A 21,349-nucleotide genomic window follows, 5' to 3' on the forward strand; every position below is an offset into this window, starting at 1 on the left:
ATATGCATTATTTTATAAGATAAAGAAAAATGCCCTAAAACTATAAAGACAACAAAAATTAAGGACCCTCTAACAAACCCTCGTTTATGGAGTCGATGCCCTGTATTCTAGATACTAATCCGATTCCATCAATTTTCACACGTTTAATTACGAAACGAAATTAAAGATAAGACTATGAAACCTCTTATCTTTGTCACTTACATTCTTGACCAATATTGTACTATAGTCCAACCGAACAATGAAAGGTGAAAGATCACTGGACGCGAGCTCGAAAAGCTCCGGTCCAAAATTGCCGATATTTGGTTTATGTTTTATGATTTTGTGCATAGGCGGACTATCAATGTACGAGCTATACGAGATTATAGAATTGAAAGGAGAAGTGCAAATGCTTAAATTGGAGTCTAGTCTCAACCTTGTTATCGAAGAACCAAAGGTATTTATATAATAACACTTTCATTATCATGGAATTTATGTTGTGTTTTGTGTTCTACTATTTGTCTGTTTGTCCTTTTTTTATCCCCCTTTTTTGTTAGCCATGGCGTTGTCAGTTTATTTTCGATTAATGAGTTTGACTTTGGTATTCTTTAACCTACTCTAATGGTTGATCAATGATTTACCCCTCTCTAATGGTTGATCAATGATTTACCCCTCTCTAATGGTTGATCAATGATTTACCCCTCTCTAATGGTTGATCAATGATTTACCCCTCACTAATGGTTGATCAATGATTTACCCCTCTCTAATGGTTGATCAATGATTTACCCCTCTCTAATGGTTGATCAATGATTTACCCCTCTCTAATGGTTGATCAATGATTTACCCCTCTCTAATGGTTGATCAATGATTTACCCCTCACTAATGGTTGATCAATGATTTACCCCTCTCTAATGGTTGATCAATGATTTACCCCTCTCTAATGGTTGATCAATGATTTACCCCTCTCTAATGGTTGATCAATGATTTAATATCAACATTTTGCATGTTTGTGGGTAGGAGGGCATTGCTGTGTATGGTTGCTTAGCACAATACTGTATTGTCAGGGAGGAATTGAATGGGTAAACCTTTAAAAAGTCAGGAATCTCGAAAGTATTTGTCTTTGTTTTTGTTGTTGTTCTTGTTGTCTAGGCAATTATTGTGTTATAAGGGAGCTACCATTTGATTTTTATGGGGGGGGGGGAGGGGGGGGGGGGGGGGGGGGCTAGGATGAAAAATGTTTTTTTTAGCTGTAATCTCTGTCCTGCCTTTTTATTTTTCACTCTGTTCGGTCCTGCCTTTTTTTTACCTAAATTGTCGTCCTGACTTCTTCTTTTTGCAAGTGTCTCATCCTGCCTTTTTTTTTTTTACTCAAAACTCCTGTTCTGCCTATTTTTTCAAATTTCATCCTAGCCCCCCCATAAAAATCAAATAGTAGCTCCTTAATGGATAATCCAGTAGAAAACACAAAGGATAGTAGTGTCTGCTTATTTCAATTCAACCTTTTTAGGTTTGCAACGATTTAGAGCTTGACATTCTTATCTATTTATAAAAATGGTTCTATAATTAATTGAAAAGCTCTCCGAATGCTTCAAGTTTATAAAGTGTAATTTTTATATTAAAAAGCTAGTATTGGTAGTTAGTTACGTTGTTCTTTATTCGTTGGGCTGCTGTATACCATTGACGAACACCCCGCATCTCCTTATATTTATAGGAAATTTATGTTAAGTTATGTAGCTATCAATTTGTCTTATTTTAAAGTACAAGTGTGGACACATATCAGTGTGGATAGTAATAGTTTGGTTTATTTCAAGTAAGCTTTCGATTTTCGCACTGACGTTTGCACAATATAATACATAATACAAATATTATACAATGAAGAAAGTCCTTTTTTTTAATATAATAAACATATAATAGAAGATGTGGTATAATTGCCAATTAGACAACTCTCTATCTAAATCACAATTTATAAAAGTAAGCCATGAAAAAAATTACCCTTCAATAAAATCCCAATGTTCTGAATGACATGTGACCTTACTTATAGTGTTTCACGTTATCAGAACAGTTCACAATGTGTGTGAATATAATTATACTTCTATAGTGATTATCAATACCGACGCCGTCTAAAAATAGTTGACCAGATTAGGAATGATAGGTCAAGTTTGAAGAACTGAGAACTTTTGTTCTAAACCATTAAGAAAGAGAGATTTGTTCAGCAATGTGATGGGGCTATTTATTGACATTCAACGGTTTATTTTAAGTATTCTCATTTAGTATGAGATGTTTCTGAATCATTAATTTATAAATAAATTCATCTTGTGTGTAAATCTGTTGGCCTGGAAATTTCTGTTTCAGATCAATTGTTTTTTTTTTTTCGACCCTACGTTATGCTTTCATTGTTAAAATGGTATTTTAAGAACAATTGTGCAAAATTTATATATTTTTTTCAAATAAAGAAATACTTGGCAGGAGAAAAGTTTTTTCCTGTCCAGTACTATTAACATTTCATTGCATATAAGAAAATTACCATCACTGGAAGTTCACCGATCAAATTTCCACCTCTTTTTTTAACCGTGTATAAGCTTCAGTAACCATGTAACCTCAAGTTTCCGAAATATTTTATACAAACCCCCCAAAATGGTGCTTTGAGATACTCCAAAAATATGTGTGTGATCCAGTCTAGAAATGTTTTCCTGCAATGAAATGTAGGATTAATTATCTACAACTGTCAAATTCAGGGGAATATTTGTTTTCGATCTATTAGCAACCGGATGTGACGTGCTATGATTTGTGGGTATTACACCTACATATAGTATTCATTTATCTACCATTCTATAAAGTTTTAGCATACAAAGATCACAATTCGAGAAAGCCTATGTTATCTGAGCAATACTATAGTATATCGTATGCATTCATACGAAATATTGCATAGTTTCAAATAGTAGATATTTTACACTTGGTGATATGAGAAAGTCTCGATCATGACCTTAACAAGAAAAAAAAGATATTAAATATAAAAAAGAAGATGTGGTATGATTGCCAATGAGACAACTATCCACAAAAGACAAAAATGACACAGACATTAACAACTATAGGTCACCGTACGGCCTTCAACAATGAACAAAGCCCATACCACATAGTCAGCTATAAAAGGCCCCGATAAGATAATGTAAAACAATTCAAACGAGAAAACTAACGGCCTTATTTATGTAAAAAAAAGTTGTGTTTTTACATTTCAGGATAGAAGTAAACGACAAGCTGGGCCAACATTAAGTCCTACAGAGATTGGTCAAATATCTGTCATTGCGGTAAGCTTTTTAACATTTCTAGGAAAATCATTGGTTAAACGCGAACGCATGGAGACCGTGTATATGTAATATTTGGTTAGTGGGCGTGTTTTGTTTTGATAGACGCTTAGTTATAGTGACAAGTACCTTTATAAAGACAACAATACATCGAAGAAAGGTCTGAACGTTTCACTGACTACAATAAAATTAATGAAGCAATGGATGATTTATAATTGATAGTAAATGCAGAAAACACACTACGGCCAACATTTGGAAGTAGGTTCATAATATTGATGACATGATCACTTTGATATGCAATTAGTCTAAAAGCCATATGTGAAGAAAGTCGGTATGACAAATTCGTTACAGTGTACTCTGACTTACCGAATATAGAATTTTCTGACTCAATATATATCGTATTAGATAACTAGCATTGTTATTTATTATACTTCACATTAAAATGCCATACTTTGATTGGCTAATACGAGGCTGTTAATTTACTCTATCACATGACTGAGCGGATGACAATTTTTGTGCATGTTACCTTCTCGTCTAGTCCAATAAAAAATCGATAATTTCAAGGATAATAAATTGAAATTATACCAAGTAATTGAATACAATGCTTAAATTATATGTTTTTGGTTCAGATTTTATTATTTGACTGTAAAAAATATAAAATAAAACATCTTGCTTAACTTTTCCCCGCTAATACCCGTAACGTTATTATGTACGTGACGGCAGGGAAAATACTTTTGAAATAAAACTGATCTGCAAAAGACAATATTGATAGGACATTCAGTATAAAAAATTAAATAACACATAGCCGAGAGGGTGATAGAGCAGATTGGAACACATCGAAAAAGCATTGTCAACCTTGGCTTCGCAACTTTTATGTGTAATACCTTCGCCGGGCTACATTTTATATGTTAAACCTTCACCGAACTACATTTTATATGTAAAACCTTCGCCGGACTACATTTTTATATGTTAAACCTTCACCGAACTACATTTTATATGTTAAACCTTCGCCGGACTACATTTTATATGTTAAACCTTCACCGAACTACATTTTATATGTTAAACCTTCGCCGGACTACATTTTATATGTTAAACCTTCACCGAAGTACATTTTATATGTTAAACCTTCGACTGACTACATTTTTTTTCGCTATATCTCTGCTTTACTACATTTCATATGATATGCTTTCGCTGGGCTACATTGTAAATTCCTCGAGGTGCCACATTTTATACTTTAGAGTGGCTAAATTTATTTGTTATTCTTTTGCGCGAGGCTACATTTTATATGCTGCTACATTTAAAACATTACGATGCATTTTATTTTTCCAGAGTCAACTTATATCTCAGCAGTGTACATCAAATACTACTGTATGTCAGACAGGTATTTATTATAATCTTATTGGATGACGTTAAACAGAATGGATAAATGAGTTTACCCCCCCCCCCCAAAAAAAAAAAAACAAAAAAACACACACACACAAACTAAAAATTTAAATACTAACAACAAAGAACAGAGGAGAATGCACCATACCATATCAACATACAGCAGATGTTTGGCAGCTATGGCTTTGGAATGAAAAATTAACTGCGTCTTTTTTTAATCATCAAATTAATAATCCATGACTGCTTTTGTATGGCAATATAATAATCACTATGCTATTTTTGTTTTTTTTCTGATTTAATTGCTAAAATCTTTTTTTTTTTAAAAACATTTTTTTTGATAAAAATGATAATCTTTTTTTTTTTTAAAACAATTTTTGTTGATAAAAATGATAACACTTTTATGTAAGTTTGCCGATATATTTAGAAAAATTTCCTTTGATCCTACTGACTGACAATGTCCTTACCCAGCACAATAGAGTGATATGAAAAAAATGCTAGAAACTAAGGGCGCACGTTCCCGTTGTCCATGAAAATAACATTGTCGTTATAGGTAAAATAGCGATAATCTATAATTATAATATAATATATTATCTCAATTGTATTGCGATCATCCTAATTTGGTTCTATTTATTAAATCATGGTCTTTTGTTTTCATTGCATATTTTTCATGTTTTTACTAGGACCAAAAGGAGATAAGGGTGACCTCGGACAAAAAGGAGATCTCGGAAGTTCTGGTACACCTGGATTGAAGGGTAAATATATCGGGAGAAATCCGTTTGCGCCTAAAATGCGTCCTTTTGCGCCACAACTTTTTTCCTCTAATAATTCGTTTGCGCCACTTGTTTTAAAATTACATAGTACTATCATTTGCGCCAAAAAATATAATATACGATTGCACCAATTAATAGGAAAATGACTTCACTCTTCCTTCATTCTAAGTCATTTAATAGAATACTTAATTTTTGTTATCTACAGTCGGACAACATATACATTAAAGGCTGGAATTTGTAACTCATTGCACACACAACGTCTCTGCGGCCTTGTTCTCCTGCATATTTTGACACTTTTGAACGGCAAATATTTCCTTTACTGAAACCTTCTCTTTTAACTGCTGCTGCATGGGTACTGTATTTTATTATGTAGTAGCTTGTAGCTTCACTATTTTGTCAAAAACACATGCGTTGAAGGATGGGATGCATAAAACAGTTCATTGTAATTTTCTTTGGAATGCCTCTGCTCCATTATCGGTAATCTCAAACTGATTTTTTTTGTATTCCTTACTGAACACTTTTAATAAGATAAGGGAGCTACCATTTGATTTTTATGGGGGGGGCTAGGATGAAAAATTTTGTCCTGCATTTTTTTTTAGTTGTAATCTCTGTCCTGCATTTTTATTTTTCACTCTATCCGGTCCTGCTTTTTTTTTTTTTTAGTTTATCGTGACTTTTTTTACATAAATTGTCATCCTGACTTTTTTTTTTGCAAGTGTCTCATCCTGCCTTTTTTTTTACTCAAAACTCCTGTCCTGCCTATTTTTTTCAAATTTCATCCTAGCCCCCCCCCCCCCATAAAAATCAAATGGTAGCTCCCTAAGTTTTTCATCTGTGGGTTTGATTACATTCCTTTAGCCTAGACATTCGTGTTCCTTTAGTCTAGACATTCGTGTTCCTTTAGTCTAGACATTCGTGTTCCTTTAGTCTAGACATTCGTGTTCCTTTAGTCTAGACATTCGTGTAACAATTATTTCATGAATGGTACCTTATAAGCCTAAAATAAGAATAAATATATATTAATCATTAATATTTATGATAGATATGTGTACAGGTAAATTGGCGCAAATGAGTTCCGAATATTGGCGCAATTGATACATTTGAAAAACAAAATTTGGCGGAAATGATACCCCCGAAAAACAGTTATTGGCGCAAAAGGACTGCTGCCAATATATCGTAGACCAATCTCCCACAATCGTCTGTTTAGTCTCCTTTTTATTTTAACGCTATGGTTTCTAAATATTTATGCTCAGTTTACCTGATAGAAAATTCCGGTTTTTGGTATGGTATTTTGTTTTCTCTGATGTGTTTGTAAACTGTATCAGTCTAAAATCATTACTTTTATATAATTTACTCTTTTTCTTTTTATTCTTCGTATGACTCTGACAAAACTTTTTATCTTATCGTAAATACTTCAAATTTATTACAGGTGAATTAGGCTCTAAAGGGGACACTGGTCGTCCGGGACTAAAGGGAGAATTCGGACCGTTAGGTTATACAGGACCAAAGGGCGAACCCGGACAGAATGGACTTCAAGGTCTGAAAGGGGACCAAGGTACACAGGGCATACAAGGGCTTCAAGGATTGACAGGGTTCAAAGGTGAAGCAGGGACCAATGGTTCAGTTGGACCTTCCGGGCCTAAAGGTATCTGTTATCATCTTACCTGCTGTACAGTTCTAAAAATGTCACGTGGTTGTTAAAAGAGAACGAGTTGAGTCTCTGTATATTTAATAATGGGTCAGTGAGCGTGTTTTATTTCAAAACAACTAAATGGTCCTAACAATAAGTTATGTTTACACATTTTTTTATAGGAGAAGTAGGAGCAACTGGAAGTCAAGGATTACCTGGACTAAGAGGAGACCAAGGACCTCAAGGAAATATTGGCAGCAAAGGGGAATCTGGTCCGTTCGGACCTTTTGGACCACAGGGAGAAAAGGGTGTACAAGGCCCAATGTAAGTACCGGCAAACAATAACAAGCACCTTGACAATCGTAAGTAGCGAGAATTGTCGAGTAGTTACGATTGGAACATCATCAGACAGACCATTGAAACATTCAAAAACAATTTCTTTAAATTGCTTTTATTAAGGGAAGCATGTGTTTTCGAAAACTTGTGACTTTTGTTAACAACTGAAATTGTTCTTCTGAAATAAAGGTACAGTGAAACCTGATAAAACCGAACCCCGAATAAACCGAAAACCTGTCTAATCCAAACTTGTTCTGAAGACCAATCATATCACATTTTATGCATTGTGAACCTGATCAAACCGAATACCTGCCAAAACCGAACAAAATCTCAAGTCCCGAAAGGGTTGGTTTAGTCAGGTTTCACTGTACTAACACTGAAAGGAAACATACGGAAATATGTCCTCCAACAAAGATGGATATGTTCGTGTTTATGTTGATCACATCAATCAAATCTGATTCAATGATGTGCTTGAAAAAAAAAATATAGTATCCTTGCAAGTACCTAGTAAACAATTCAATTCTTATGAATCAATAAAATTCAATTATTGCAAAAAAACTAAATTCAATACTTACACTCATTAACTGAGACAAATATATAGAAGTTGATTTAGACAGTAAATTGGTAGGGTGGTCTATAGTTAGTTCAGATCTAAGTCTTTACATCAGTAAAACGTTTGTAAAGGCAAGTTTAACCAAATCTTTAAAAAAAATCCTGTGAAACAGACTGAATAAACTCTGTGTTTCTAAGAAGCTAGGAGTATGTATTTATTAAAATGGTTCACAAAAGCGAACCAGTATTTTTGGAGAGTTATCTTTCTTAACCTGAGAGCTATTTCCCTTCATCTAGGTCTACTGTCCTAATGAGTTTAAACTGATAATTGGTTTTACAGAGGTCTGACAGGTAGTAAAGGCGACCAAGGAATTCAGGGATTATCAGGAAATCAAGGACAAAAGGGGGAATCTGGAGAAAAAGGATTACCGGGTCTGACGGGAGGTAATGGACGGGATGGACTTCCGGGTAAAAAAGGTGAAACCGGACAAACAGGAAGTGCTGGAACTGCCGGAAGCAATGGTAGGGACGGGCCTCAGGGACTTAAGGGTGAATTGGGAGAAAAGGGAACACCAGGTTTGACAGGAAGTAACGGTTTGACTGGACTTCCGGGTCAACGAGGTCAAGCTGGAGAAAAAGGATCTTCTGGCGCAATAGGAAGTACCGGAAGAGACGGACTTCCGGGACAAAAGGGTGAAAGGGGCGAACGAGGAATTCAAGGAATAAAGGTACTTCTATTAAGTTAAGAAATCTCATAAAAAGGAGGCGTAAAACGTATAGCCAAAACTTGCACAACAATAACATACCGATAATCGGTTTCACTGACTGAACAACCGTGCCACAATTCTAACTACTGTATGATTATTTTAAACCAGCAACTGCAACATGCTTGATTGTTGGAGAGTTGAAAAAATTGAGACATTTATCTCCTGTTTCAAAGTTTGATAAATATAAAAATAATGTAATGTGGTATAATTTGAATTTTCATTGCAGTTCGTTTTCAATTTTCAATTTGACTTTTTCAAACAGGGAAGCGATGGAGAACCTGGTCCATTTGGTCCTCAAGGCCCTAAAGGTGGGCAAGGCCCAATTGGTCAACAGGGGCTACAGGGACTACAGGGAGCTAAAGGTGACGTTGGACAACAAGGTGTTACTGGACTACCAGGTCTCAACGGAATGCAAGGTAGATAGATTCGAAAACAATTTACCCTCTTACCACTTCGATGATCTTGTTGTAGCCTCAATGGCAAAATAAAATAAAAAAATGTTATCGCACTTTGCTGGGGAATAAATCTGACTCATAACCACCCATTTGAATTTAAGACTGTACAAAGTTTTTGTTATTGCCGAAGCCGACGTAATTTAAACATGATAGCAAATTAAAAAAAGAATGATTGAATCTTCTGAAAAGTTTATAAATAAGGTAAAGGAGGGTCATATAAGATTGCAAAATAGCAGAATCGATATTTTTTTCTTTTAATCTTGATATTTGTTCTCTAGGCGATACTCTATGGATATTTCAGAAACAGGTCAAAGTCGATAAACATGATAGTTGGATAATGAGGAGTACGTTATTAAAGATATATTTTAATCTTTTTCTAGGTCCGAAGGGTGGAACTGGTATTCAGGGTCCACAGGGACCAAGTGGAGTTCAAGGTCGAGCTGGAGGACCAGGACCAAAGGTAATAGATTTTAAACCAGTCCATGTATTGGAGAGACGCTTTTATAGTTGTTCTGGCATCAGAATAGTGGTTATTATTAGTTACATAGTGTGCTAGTGAAAAAGTCTTCAATACAGTTAACATTCATAAAGAAACAATACTGCCGTTGATATTTCATAAACAAGTACAAACAATAACAACTTGTTAGCTTTGAATGTGTTTTGTGATTTTTTTTATCAATCTTTATTCGTCTGTTGAAACCTTTTATAAGAATTGTTTTTCAGTACAGTTTTGTTTTTAAAAAGGGACGTACGTGACACCAATTCTGACCGTGTATTAAAATAAGCCTATATTCTAACCTGATATGGAATCTACACGGTCTCCACGCGGTTGCTTTTAACCAATCATATTCCTAGAAATGTATAGAAGGTAAGATAAATGATAAGTATTGGTCTACCATGTCTATGAGTGTAATCAACATAAAGTGATTGCTAATGAAACTACTCTCCACCAGAGTTTAGCGTCTAATACATTCGTGATCATTCGTCACAACTCGGCCGATTCCGTACCTTTATCTGGCTGATTCATCCGAAGATTGCATAAGATTGCCGATTGCGACCAATAGTCTCCTTAATTTAGGTTTTAATAACTCTGTTACATTCTTAGGGACGACATCAAAAGTTCAATGTAGGATGAAAAAAACTTCATTCATATAGTTTTTTTTCACTGACCCCCCCATCCTTAACTTAATTTGGGGGAACATTGATTGACCTATAAGGATATATATAAAATCGATGTCAATAAACAAAACTTGTAGCAATTTTGACCCAACCTCCAAATTATTTGAATTAAGTTTTCCTTCCTTGATTTTGATTGATGTCGTCCTTTACCTTTGAATGTAACATATATGTTTACCAAAATGTCAAATGTGTCACGGTATATTTTAGGGAGAGATTGGAACAATTGGACTACAGGGTACAGCTGGACCTCAAGGTTTACAAGGTCCACAAGGACCAAAAGGTGTAGTTGGGCCGTCAGGTCAACCGGGCTTAAAGGGCGAAAGAGGAAATGATGGTAGCTCTATGAGTTGTTGTAATAACTTAGGTACGTAATTTTATATATGAAGGTCTGGATTAGGATCCTTCATTTTTGTATTTTTATTTGAAATAATATTAATCTTATAACATAAAACATTCGGGCCATCATTTAACTTCAGGTGGAGGGTATGGTAAATTCTGACTCAGAAAATATTGTTCGCGCTTCATGCTAACATATTTTTATTTTGTTTTATAACGCATTTATTCAAATTATTTTCTATATTTAACATATAGGGTTCAGAATATTTGTTTTCATCAAATTGGGAATCAGAATTTTTTTCAGAAAAAAAACCCCCAAAAAACCCCGCTCCCTTTTGAAGTTTAATTGTCGTACTCTTATTCTGTAAAATTCTTATACAATTTGTTTTAGTTTTATGTGTTTCTGTAATTATATGATTTCTTTATTATGTTCGTCATTCATTTCTGTTTTATATTTATTTACTTCATTCTTTTATTTTCAACATCTATTCTACCCAATTATTCAGTATCTTTAAAGTCTTTTGGGAGGATCAGTCTGATTTCGGTTTGTTATGCTTTTTCTGTTGAGGTTCGTGTTGCTCGGGTTTTAGCTTTCTAAGCAGTGCATTACAGACTGTTGATAGTGTGTTTTTTTGTGTGTCCAGGTTTTGATATTTTTTTCGACATATGATTAGGCTTTCAGTGTCTGTCTCTCTTTCATCCCTTGTAAGTGTTCCCTTTATCAACGGTGTGAAAAAAACCTATAATTATTCTAATTTTTTTTTAAATCCATTTTCAAAATCAATCAGTCATATAATTATATAATAATATTTAATACTATTCTTTTTTTTAGTGAAACCATATATAGACGGTGACGAAACATTTTACGTAAAAGCTAAATTAGGTTCGACCATTTTCTTACCATGCCATGGTCACGGTTCCCCAACCCCAGACAAGAAATGGACGAAGAATAAAGCGACCACAGAAGTTTCGAGAGGAGCACAAACAATAGACGGCCTCATCATACCTAACGCACAGATAAGTGACAACGGGGTCTATCATTGTAAGATTGAGAGTGGTCTAGGGATGGCCGAAAAATTGGTCACAGTTGATATTTATGGTACGTGGAAAACTACAGAAAATGGAGATAGTGCTAGAGATCTCACAAAAAATTATTAACCCCGCCGCATTGTAGCGCTTGTCCCAAGTCAGGAACCTCTGGCCTATGCATGTTTTTAAATTCAATTCATTTATATGTTTGGAGGTTAGTATGACGTAGTGAACTAGTACACAATTTTTATTTGGGGCCAGCTGAGGATCATCTCCGGTTGCGGGACTTTCTTGCTGCATTGAAGATCCATTAATGGCATTAATTCGGCTGTTGTCTGCTCTTTGGTCGCGTTGTTGTCTCTTTGACATTTTCCCCATTTCCATTCTCAATTTTATAATGATAATGATAATTCTAATGTTTTGATGGTATAGAGTAGCCTTTGTTATCAACGTAATATTATAGATTTTATATAGTACGTCAATCTGTAGGCAAAGTTTACATAACCTCCCAATTCAACTTTCCACAATCTACTGATTTCTTGAATCTTTTTTTCAAAGGCGTACACCAACACGTTGAGATTGAATACCAATGGTAAAAAGGCTAATTACTTCATATGTGTAGGTATTAAGGAGATTAAAGATTTATTTTGACCTGTTTACAAAAATATGAATATTTCTAGAAATTTGAACTGCTCGATTTACAAGAAAAATTTGGTTAGCTATATAGCACTTTGACAAACACTATATTAATATTGTATTGTAAATTATTGTCATTCGGAGCGGACTTCATAAGTATGGCTTACTTGTGTCATATTCATTTTACTTTGAGTAAATAAAATATGTTTAAACTAAACAAACACTAATTTGATCGTAGAAAAACTTGGAAACTTGAATCTCCAAACTAGCAGTATATGATTAAAACACTCTGCTGATTTTTCAGAGTTAACTCCCTTAGTCGTTCTGTACCCCTTAATTAGCTTTTTTAGCTCACCTGGCCTAAAAGGCCATGTGAGCTTTTCTCATCACTTGGCGTCCGTCGTCGTCGTCGTCGACGTCGTCGTCGTCGTCGTCGTCTGTCGTCGTTAACAATTTTTCAAACATCTTCTCCTCTGAAACTACTGAATGGATTTGAATGAAACTTAACATGATTGTTCCTTAGTATATCCTGCACAAAATGTGCGCTTCGATTTTTGATCCGTCAAAAAACATGGCCGCCGTTACTTAAAATAGAACATAGGGGTCAAATGCAGTGTTTGGCTTATATCTCAAAAACGAAAGCATTTAGAGCAAATCTGACCTGGGGTAAAAATGTTCATTAGGTCAAGATCTATCAGCCTTAAAATTTTCAGATGAATCAAACAAACCATTGTTGGGTTGCTGCCACTTAATTGGTAATTTTAAGGAAATTTTGCAGTTTTTGGTCATTATCTTGAATATTATTATAGATAAAGATAAACTGTAAACAGCAAAAAAGATCAGCAAAGTAAGATCTACAAATAAGTTAATATGACCAAAATTGTCAATTGACCCCTTAAGGGGTTATTGTCCTTTAATGACAATTTTTCACAATTTGTTCATCATATTTGCTAACTTTAAAAAATCTTCTCCTCTGAAACTACTGAATGGATTTGGTTAAAACTTAGCATGATTGTTCCTTAGATTATCCTGCACAAAGTGTGTGCTTTGATTTTTGATCCGTCAAAAAACATGGCCGCCGTTACTTAAAATAGAACATAGGGGTCAAATGCAGTTTTTGGCTTATATCTCAAAAACGAAAGCATTAAGAGCAAATCTGACTGGAGTAAAAATGTTCATTAGGTCAATATCTATCAGCCCTGAAATTTTCAGATGAATCAAACATCCAATTGTTGGGTTGCTGCCACTTAATTGGTAATTTTAAGGAAATTTTGCAGTTTTTGGTCATTATCTTGAATATTATTATAGATAAAGATAAACTGTAAACAGCAAATATGATCAGCAAAGTAAGATCTACAAATAAGTCAATTTGACCAAAATTGTCAATTGACCTCTTTAGGAGTTATTGCCCTTTAAAGACTTTTTTTCACAATTTGTTCATCATGTTGACTTACTTTAAAAAATCTTCTCTTATGAAACTGCTGTATCAATTTCAGCCAAACTTAGGCTAAATGAGTTTCAGAGTTTCAGAGTATCTAGTATAAATTTTATATTTCATTTCCTTGTATGTCAAGAAACATAGCTCCTATGGCTAAAATAGAACATAGGAGAAAATGATTTTTTTTGGCTTTTGAAGAAAATAGGACAATTCAAAGAACATTTAAATAAATTGGAAAGCCAAAATAATCATTGATGAGAGATTAAACCAAAAAAATTCAGGTGAGCGATTCAGGCTCTTGAGAGCCTTTTGTTTTTTTATCAACGTAATACTATTTGAATAGTACGTCAATCTGTATGTGAATTTTACCGAACGTCCCACAATTAAGTGGTCACAAGGTTTATTGGGCCTCAACTAATAGAAAAACTCAACGAGAAATCTGACTAAAAACCTTCACCCGTTTCTGTTTTGCCTTTTGATTGCAGATAACCGTTTACATATTGAACCAATGCAGAAGTATTACGAGGTTGCACGTGGTAATACAGTCAGTGCTATTTGCAATGTTACAAGCGCCGACAGGTATACTGTCCAGTACAATAAGGTCGTTGGAGGCATGCCTTCTAATTCACAAGTTCTACAAAATGGCGCCCTAGTTTTTCGACTTTCATCGTCTGCTGGTTCAGGAGAATACACATGTGCAGCCACCTCAAGTACCGGAACACATTCAGCCTCGTTTTTTGGTAAGATTTTTAAAATTATCAACAGTATTTTTAACTGTAAAATGCATCTTTATCTATACATCTAAAAATATCGTTATAAATTTTTACGGGCTTTGATTTTTCTTTTGTATTCTCAGCTTTAATAAGTTGTTTATATTTATCAAACATTTGTTGATTTGTAAATTTTGATTTATTAAGCAATAAAAAAGACTTTCGAAAGGTTCATGCCACATTTTTTAATTGCATATATTACACAACATGAGTGACGGAAGGATACAACAGGTATAGTCAGTCTCAAACGTAAAACTGACAATGCCAAGTCAAAAAAGAAAGACTAAAAGAAAAACAATAGTATACAAATACAGCCGATTCCAATGAGTACATGTATGTAGCTAAAGATAATATCTTAGGTTAGCTTGCTTGCTAGCTGAACCGTGAAGTCATTGGTACAATGTAGGTAAGGTAAACTAACCTCCTTTTGAAGTAGCCTAGTCCTACAAACAGATAGATTGGTTACCTGTCGGACTAGTCTACTCTTAAAGGAGGATAGTTTACCTTACCTAACAATGACTTCACGGTTCAGCTAGCAAGCAAGCTAACCTAAGATATTACCTTAAGCTACCTCTTCAATGAAATCGACTGTAACAACATTGAAAACTAAAGATTAATCAACACAAACACCACCAAAAACCTGTAGGTATCTAGGGTGCTCCGGACGGGTATGCAGATTTTGTTGACCATGTGACACAAACCTCAGAACTTTTAAAACTTTGTTTAATGATGACGTCACATATTGATTTTAGTTGTAGAGACAATAACTTTGACATGTTCCACTAAATTCTCCGACTGTGGCGTAGAGGACAAAGCAATGTGCAGGTAACCTATTATATGATGATAGTTTAAAAAGCCGTATTTAAGAATCCTATAAAATTTCTGTTATTTTTTCATAATTTTTGAAAGAAAAAGGATGCCAATGTTTAAAGAGAGATTTTTTTCAGCCAAATTTTCTATGGCTTATTTCTCAGAAACAAGCAAATGGACACTTAGTATTCTTTCTGCTTTTTCAGTTCCTTCATTTATATACTACTCATCTATAACAACAGTCTTCTAAAAAGCTTTCATTTTGTGACTTTAAGGTAAAGATCGAGAGCGTTACGTTAACATTTTCATAAGTCATACATAACACATACTTTTTTCCGACTAGTTCTCGACTGACAACTCCACTCTGTTTGAATGTGCCGAAGCAGAGTGCAGCGTAAATAAAAGCGGAACCCAGTTTAGCAAATACAGGAAGCACTGTTTGGTACTGGGGAAAATAACAGCTGTAACAACTGTAGCTAGTATTATATATTGATTCCGTCTTTTTTTCCAGCGGTGACTGTCCTGCAGGTTGTACAGATCTGAATCCTAACTATCATGCACATAGATTTTCATTGGTATGTTATTTTCAAATGAGACAAAATCGTAATATGCTGGTACTGCTAACTTACATTTTGCTATTGGATTTTACATATTTTGGCCACGAGCATCACTGAAGAGACATGTATTGTCGAAATGCGCATCTGGTGCAGAAAAATTGGTACCGTTAATGTAAATACATTTTGCTATTCAATGACCCTTTCGTTTTTCCTAATAGTCCTTTACTATTATCCGTTTACTATCGTGGGAAAATGGAAGATTACTTATCAATGGTGTTATTTCTACAAGAAATTCTTAGCAAAACAAAGATTAAGCTCTCACCTTGTTGTCAATATAATAGAATTTATGCGACTGTCAGACAAGTGAGATGTTGAGGTAGCTATTAAACTAGGTTTAATTAAGAAATAATTGATGCAAGCTATACTTTATTGTAGTATTAACCTTGGAAGACATTATATTCGTGATTAGTTTTGCCCGAGCGATAGGGAGGGCTAAGATAACACGAATATGATGCCTATCCATGTTAAAACTACATTAAAGTATAGCTTGCATCAATTAATCGATTCTGATTTGGACAATAAAGGTAATTTCTATGTCCGATGTATCTAAGTGTAAAATGAGTGTGTAGGCTCTTCCATGTTTTTTTTGTAAACAAACAAACGACTGGCAATGTGATTTTTAAATTGGAGGAGTGTTTGAACAGCTAGCATGAACGGTTGTCGTATCTAGGTCAAATATGTCAATTTCGGAATGCTACATATTACAGTCATTAGAATGAATTAGTAACAACATGTGCACCATTTAAGAGTTTGAAAGTGTTTTAAGTTAATGAAATGTATTAAATGCATCCAATTTGATAAAATTCATTATTCTGCAGTAGTCAATATACGCATGTGCAAAACAAATATTGGATTTAGAGCATGGATTTATTCATAAAGCGAAAGAAGCACGTCATATTTGAATCCACCATTTTCTACAGCTAAACTGAATAATAGAATTGTAAAATAAAAGACAAGAAGATAGCTTTTCGAAAAGGCTTACAGAATATTAAAAGATAGCTAGGGTCACCGTCAGTTGTTTTTTTTCTGGCTAAAATACAAAGCAACAAAATGGTATGTAAATTCCTTCAGAAAATGCAGAATATATAGAATATTTGTACTTAAAATTCAAAATTATACACATATTGACCACATATACAACATTACTACGGAACTGTGTAAGTCTTTATGACATTTTTTATTACTTTTAGAATTTACCAGTATGTAGATCAGCAATAAATAGCGGCGATATAACAACAAATGGCGGCCATATTGTTTGGAAAAATGAACACGTGGGGTATGTATTTCTACAGAGAAAAATATCCAAGATAACAAACAAAAGGAAATTGGGCAATGTCGTTTTAAATTAAATCCGCATACACGGTAAGATAAAATTCACTCATAAAAGCCAATGTCATACATCATGTTAAGCATGATATGCAGATAAATTTAGGATGAAATTTCAACTTGTTTTAAAACCACTGACATTACCCAGAAGATGATTGAAACACTATTTAGGCGGATGTCTTCGACTTCTACAATTCGGTCACTGCTTAAGTTTTAAACTCTCTAGACAAGATAATTAGGTCAATATTTTGGCCCTCAGTGGTGGACATAGCAATGAACATGTCCAGAAGTATCACATTAACTGCGAAAAACACATTTTCTGCAATTTCAAGACGAGAAAGTATATAAAAAAATCTTTAATCAGCTTATGTGAATATAAACAAGAGGCTCTCAAGAGCCTGAATCGCTCACCTGGTAAACAATGCCTTCGGCCATGTTTTTTGACGAAATAGAAAATAAAACACAAACTTTATTTTATACACCCTGCTGATCATTCAGTTGAAGTTTGTTGGATTTGGTTGAGTAGTTTTAGAGGAGAAGATTTTTTAAAGTTAGCAAATATGATGAACAAATTGTGAAAAAAATTGTCATTAAAGGACAATAACCCCTTAAGGGGTCAATTTTGGTCATATTTAACTTATTTGTAGATCTTACTTTGCTGATAATTTTTGCTGTTTACAGATTATCTTTATCTATAATGATATTCAAGATAATGACCAAAAACTGCAAAATTTCCTTAAAATTACCTATTAAGTGGCAGCAACCCAACAATGGTTTGTTTGATTCGTCTGAAAATTTCAGGGCTGATAGATTTTGACCTAATGAACATTTTTACCCCATGTCAGATTTGCTCTAAATGCTTTCGTTTTTGAGATATAAGCCAAAAACTGCATTTGACCCATATGTTCTATTTAAAGTAAGGGCGGCCATGTTTTTTGACGGATCAAAAATCGAAGCACACACTTTGTGCAGGATAATCTAAGGAACTATCATGCTAAGTTTCATCCAAATCCATTCAGTAGTTTCAGAGGAGAAGATTTTTTTAAAGTAAGCAAATATGATGAACAAATTGTGAAAAATTGTCATTAAAGGACATTTACCCCTTAAGGGGTCAATTGACAATTTTGGTCATTTAACCTATTTGTAGATCTTACTTTGCTGATCATTTTTGCTGTTTACAGTTTATCTTCATCTATAATAATATTCAAGATAATGAGCAAAAACTGCAAAATTTCCTTAAAATTACCAATTAAGTGGCAGCAACCCAACAATGGTTTGTTTGATTCATCTGAAAATTTCTGGGCTGATAGATCTTGACCTAATGAACATTTTTACCCATGTCAGATTTGCTCTAAATGCTTCCGTTTTTGAGATATAAGCCAAAAACTGCATTTGACCTCTATGTTCTATTTTAAGTAACGGCGGCCATGTTTTTTGACGGATCAAAAATCGAAGCACACACTTTGTGCAGGACAATCTAAGGAACAATCATTTTAAGTTTCATTCAAATCCATTCAGTAGTTTCAGAGGAGAAGATGTTTGAAAAATTGTTAACGACGACAGACGACGACGACGACGGACGCCAAGTGATGAGAAAAGCTCACATGGCCTTTTAGGCCAGGTGAGCTAAAAAGAAGATGTGATATGATTGTCAATGAGAAAACTCTCAACAAGAGACCAAATGATACAGAAATTAACAACAATAGGTCACCGCACGGCCTTCAACAATGAGTAAAGCCCATACCGCATAGTCAACTATAAAAGGCCCCGAAATGACAAATGTAAAACAATTCAAACGAAAAAAATAACGGCCTAATCTATGTACAAAAATTGAACGAAAAGCAATTATGTAAACTCATTCAAATGTATAACAAATTGTCACTGAACACTCGTTTCTCAATACCTAGGATTCATTTCTTTCGTGGGAACCAATTTTCGTGGTTTGAGGAAAAATCGTATTTTCGTGGTTTTCCAAAAGACTGCATAAAATCCCTTAAAAGTTTTGTACTTCGTTGAACATTTAATTCGTGGTTCATTGTAACAACGAATTCCACGAAAATTGGTATCCCACGAATATTTATGAGTCCACAGTAGCTTTCATATTCTTCGATAAATTGAAAATTCGATAGTTACTCTGTCTAGTGAAGAAAACACGATAAGCTAAATTATATTAAGATTGTAAAAGTTTGCGGAGTTGTAAGATTAATTTTATTTTTTTCAGCGGTGGTGGTGAAGCAGCACAGTTTACTACGCTGAAAATATAACTACGTTCAAAAGATAATAAACTATTCATGTTGTCTAAACGTCGTGCTTGCATACAACGAATTGTAATAGACAAAATATTAAAGTATAATTCTTATATGATTTGCATATCTATAAATACTTGAAGTGGATTGGTTCATTAGGATGTTTCTCTTAGTTTACACTTCGGTAAACCATGTTTCCGAAACTACTTTCGAAATCTATTCATGCGCGATACACATTTTGCTGGGATACTGGGATTTTCGGCAAATTGGGATTTAAAAAAATAAATGCATAACAGTTGTTTCCATTCTAATGCATATATAACAAAGCATATGCACTAAAGCTTCAAAAATGTATAAAAGTAAAAATAAAATTCCGCGAAACTTCATTTACGAAATTTGGCGAATTTACGTCATGGCAAAAAACGACGTCATATATGAATGAAATCTTTCAAGGGAATGCTTATTTCGTTACGTGTACGCTTCAAATTCGGATAATATCTCATTAAAAAGAAGTTTTGTAGGTAGGTGCTATTTTATTTTAGATTTCGTAGCATTAATCGAACATTTATGGATTTTAGAAAGTCAATATGGCGGGAAACTCCTTAGTTACGACCTGTCAGTTGTGAGGCATGTGAAGGTGATTACAGTAGCCTTTTACACAACAAATGTTAATAAATATCGAGAATATTTGTCTTCAGAATTATAAGGATTAAACACATTTTTTCTAGAGGTTATTGATGTGTAAACCGAGGCTCTTACTCACAACCTTTACATAAAAGTCCTTCTAGAAAAAAATGTGTTTAATCCTATAGTTTTGCCAAATGCTATGAAAATATATTGCCAAATACTAAGGTTCCATGGTGAAGGCCATACTCTATCCAATACGTGTTTACTTTTTACATATTGCGACTTGGGCGTTGAGTTTCCTTATTGGCACTGATACCACATCTTCTTCGAGGGCGGATCCAGCCATTTTAAAATGTGGGGTTCCCAACCCTGGATAAAGGGGGGGGGGGGGGGGAGTGTGTTCCAACCATTATAGGTCCCAATTCAAATGCATTGATTGTTCAAAAACTTAAATGTAAATGCATTGAACCCCTCTGGGTCCGCCACTTTTCTTCTTTCTAAATACTAGTACGTTTAATCTTTTCATGAACTATATATCTCGCCAAAGCGACATTCATTGGTTAACAAAAACTTGACTAACATGAAAATCTTCTAAAATTAGACATTGGAATAAACATCTTCGTATACCAAACAATAGACAACTTTCGAGTTCGTTGCATTAATGTCAAAAACATTGGTTTTAACCTCCTTTCTGCCATAGGGCCGATTTGGCCGATGCAGAAACAGTACCTTTGACTGCCAAGGATCGGCCCAAACATTATTCGTGCGTTTAGGGGGGTCGTCACTTCCGTTTCTATTATGTTGTGCGATTGGTTGAAAACATTATAATGCAATATTGCAAAAATTATTCGGCAACTCTAATTCTTATCATTGATATTCAGAACTTCTTTTATTTGGGAATTGTTATTAAGTACTTACGGAACAAGTATTATTTCTGGTTTGTCCTGCATAATGGCAATCATAAAGACACTTGAACAACTTTGATAGAGCAGGGATACAGGTAATCCCCTCTATCTTGTTAATGACTTCACAAAGGCGCACAAAATTGACATTTTTTTCCGGTGAAAGACATAACCCAAAACGTGGTCTTTTATTTGAAATGCAGAATAAGGCTATCAGTATTTATCAAGAGTAAGAAAAAATGTCTCCTTAATATAAACGCAC

At 34.3% G+C, this 21,349-nt stretch overlaps 1 protein-coding gene across 1 annotated transcript; it reads left to right on the forward strand.

Annotated features, from left to right (window-relative positions):
• Positions 1–222: 222 nt before the first annotated feature.
• Positions 223–19,662, forward strand: LOC134719088 (collagen alpha-1(XXV) chain-like). The gene is made up of 16 exons (XM_063582032.1): positions 223–433; positions 3,213–3,281; positions 4,608–4,659; positions 5,342–5,413; positions 6,861–7,076; positions 7,244–7,385; positions 8,290–8,677; positions 8,979–9,132; positions 9,552–9,631; positions 10,558–10,714; positions 11,519–11,785; positions 14,275–14,529; positions 15,312–15,384; positions 15,881–15,944; positions 17,177–17,262; positions 19,534–19,662. The coding sequence occupies exons 1-16, from the start codon at positions 239–241 to the stop codon at positions 19,574–19,576; spliced, it is 2,313 nt and encodes a 770-aa protein (XP_063438102.1). The 5' UTR covers positions 223–238; the 3' UTR covers positions 19,577–19,662.
• Positions 19,663–21,349: the final 1,687 nt, after the last annotated feature.

The sequence above is a fragment of the Mytilus trossulus genome, chromosome 5 (assembly GCF_036588685.1).
Source record: "Mytilus trossulus isolate FHL-02 chromosome 5, PNRI_Mtr1.1.1.hap1, whole genome shotgun sequence".
Classification (NCBI taxonomy): Eukaryota; Metazoa; Mollusca; class Bivalvia; order Mytilida; family Mytilidae; genus Mytilus; species Mytilus trossulus.

Excerpts from the sequence above, each read along its gene's own strand:
- LOC134719088 (XM_063582032.1), top strand. The coding sequence starts at position 239 with ATGAAAGGTGAAAGATCACTGGACGCGAGCTCGAAAAGCTCCGGTCCA. Across the intron at positions 434-3,212 it reads TTGTTATCGAAGAACCAAAG|GATAGAAGTAAACGACAAGC; the intron begins GTATTTATATAA and ends TTTACATTTCAG. Across the intron at positions 9,632-10,557 it reads CTGGAGGACCAGGACCAAAG|GGAGAGATTGGAACAATTGG; the intron begins GTAATAGATTTT and ends GGTATATTTTAG.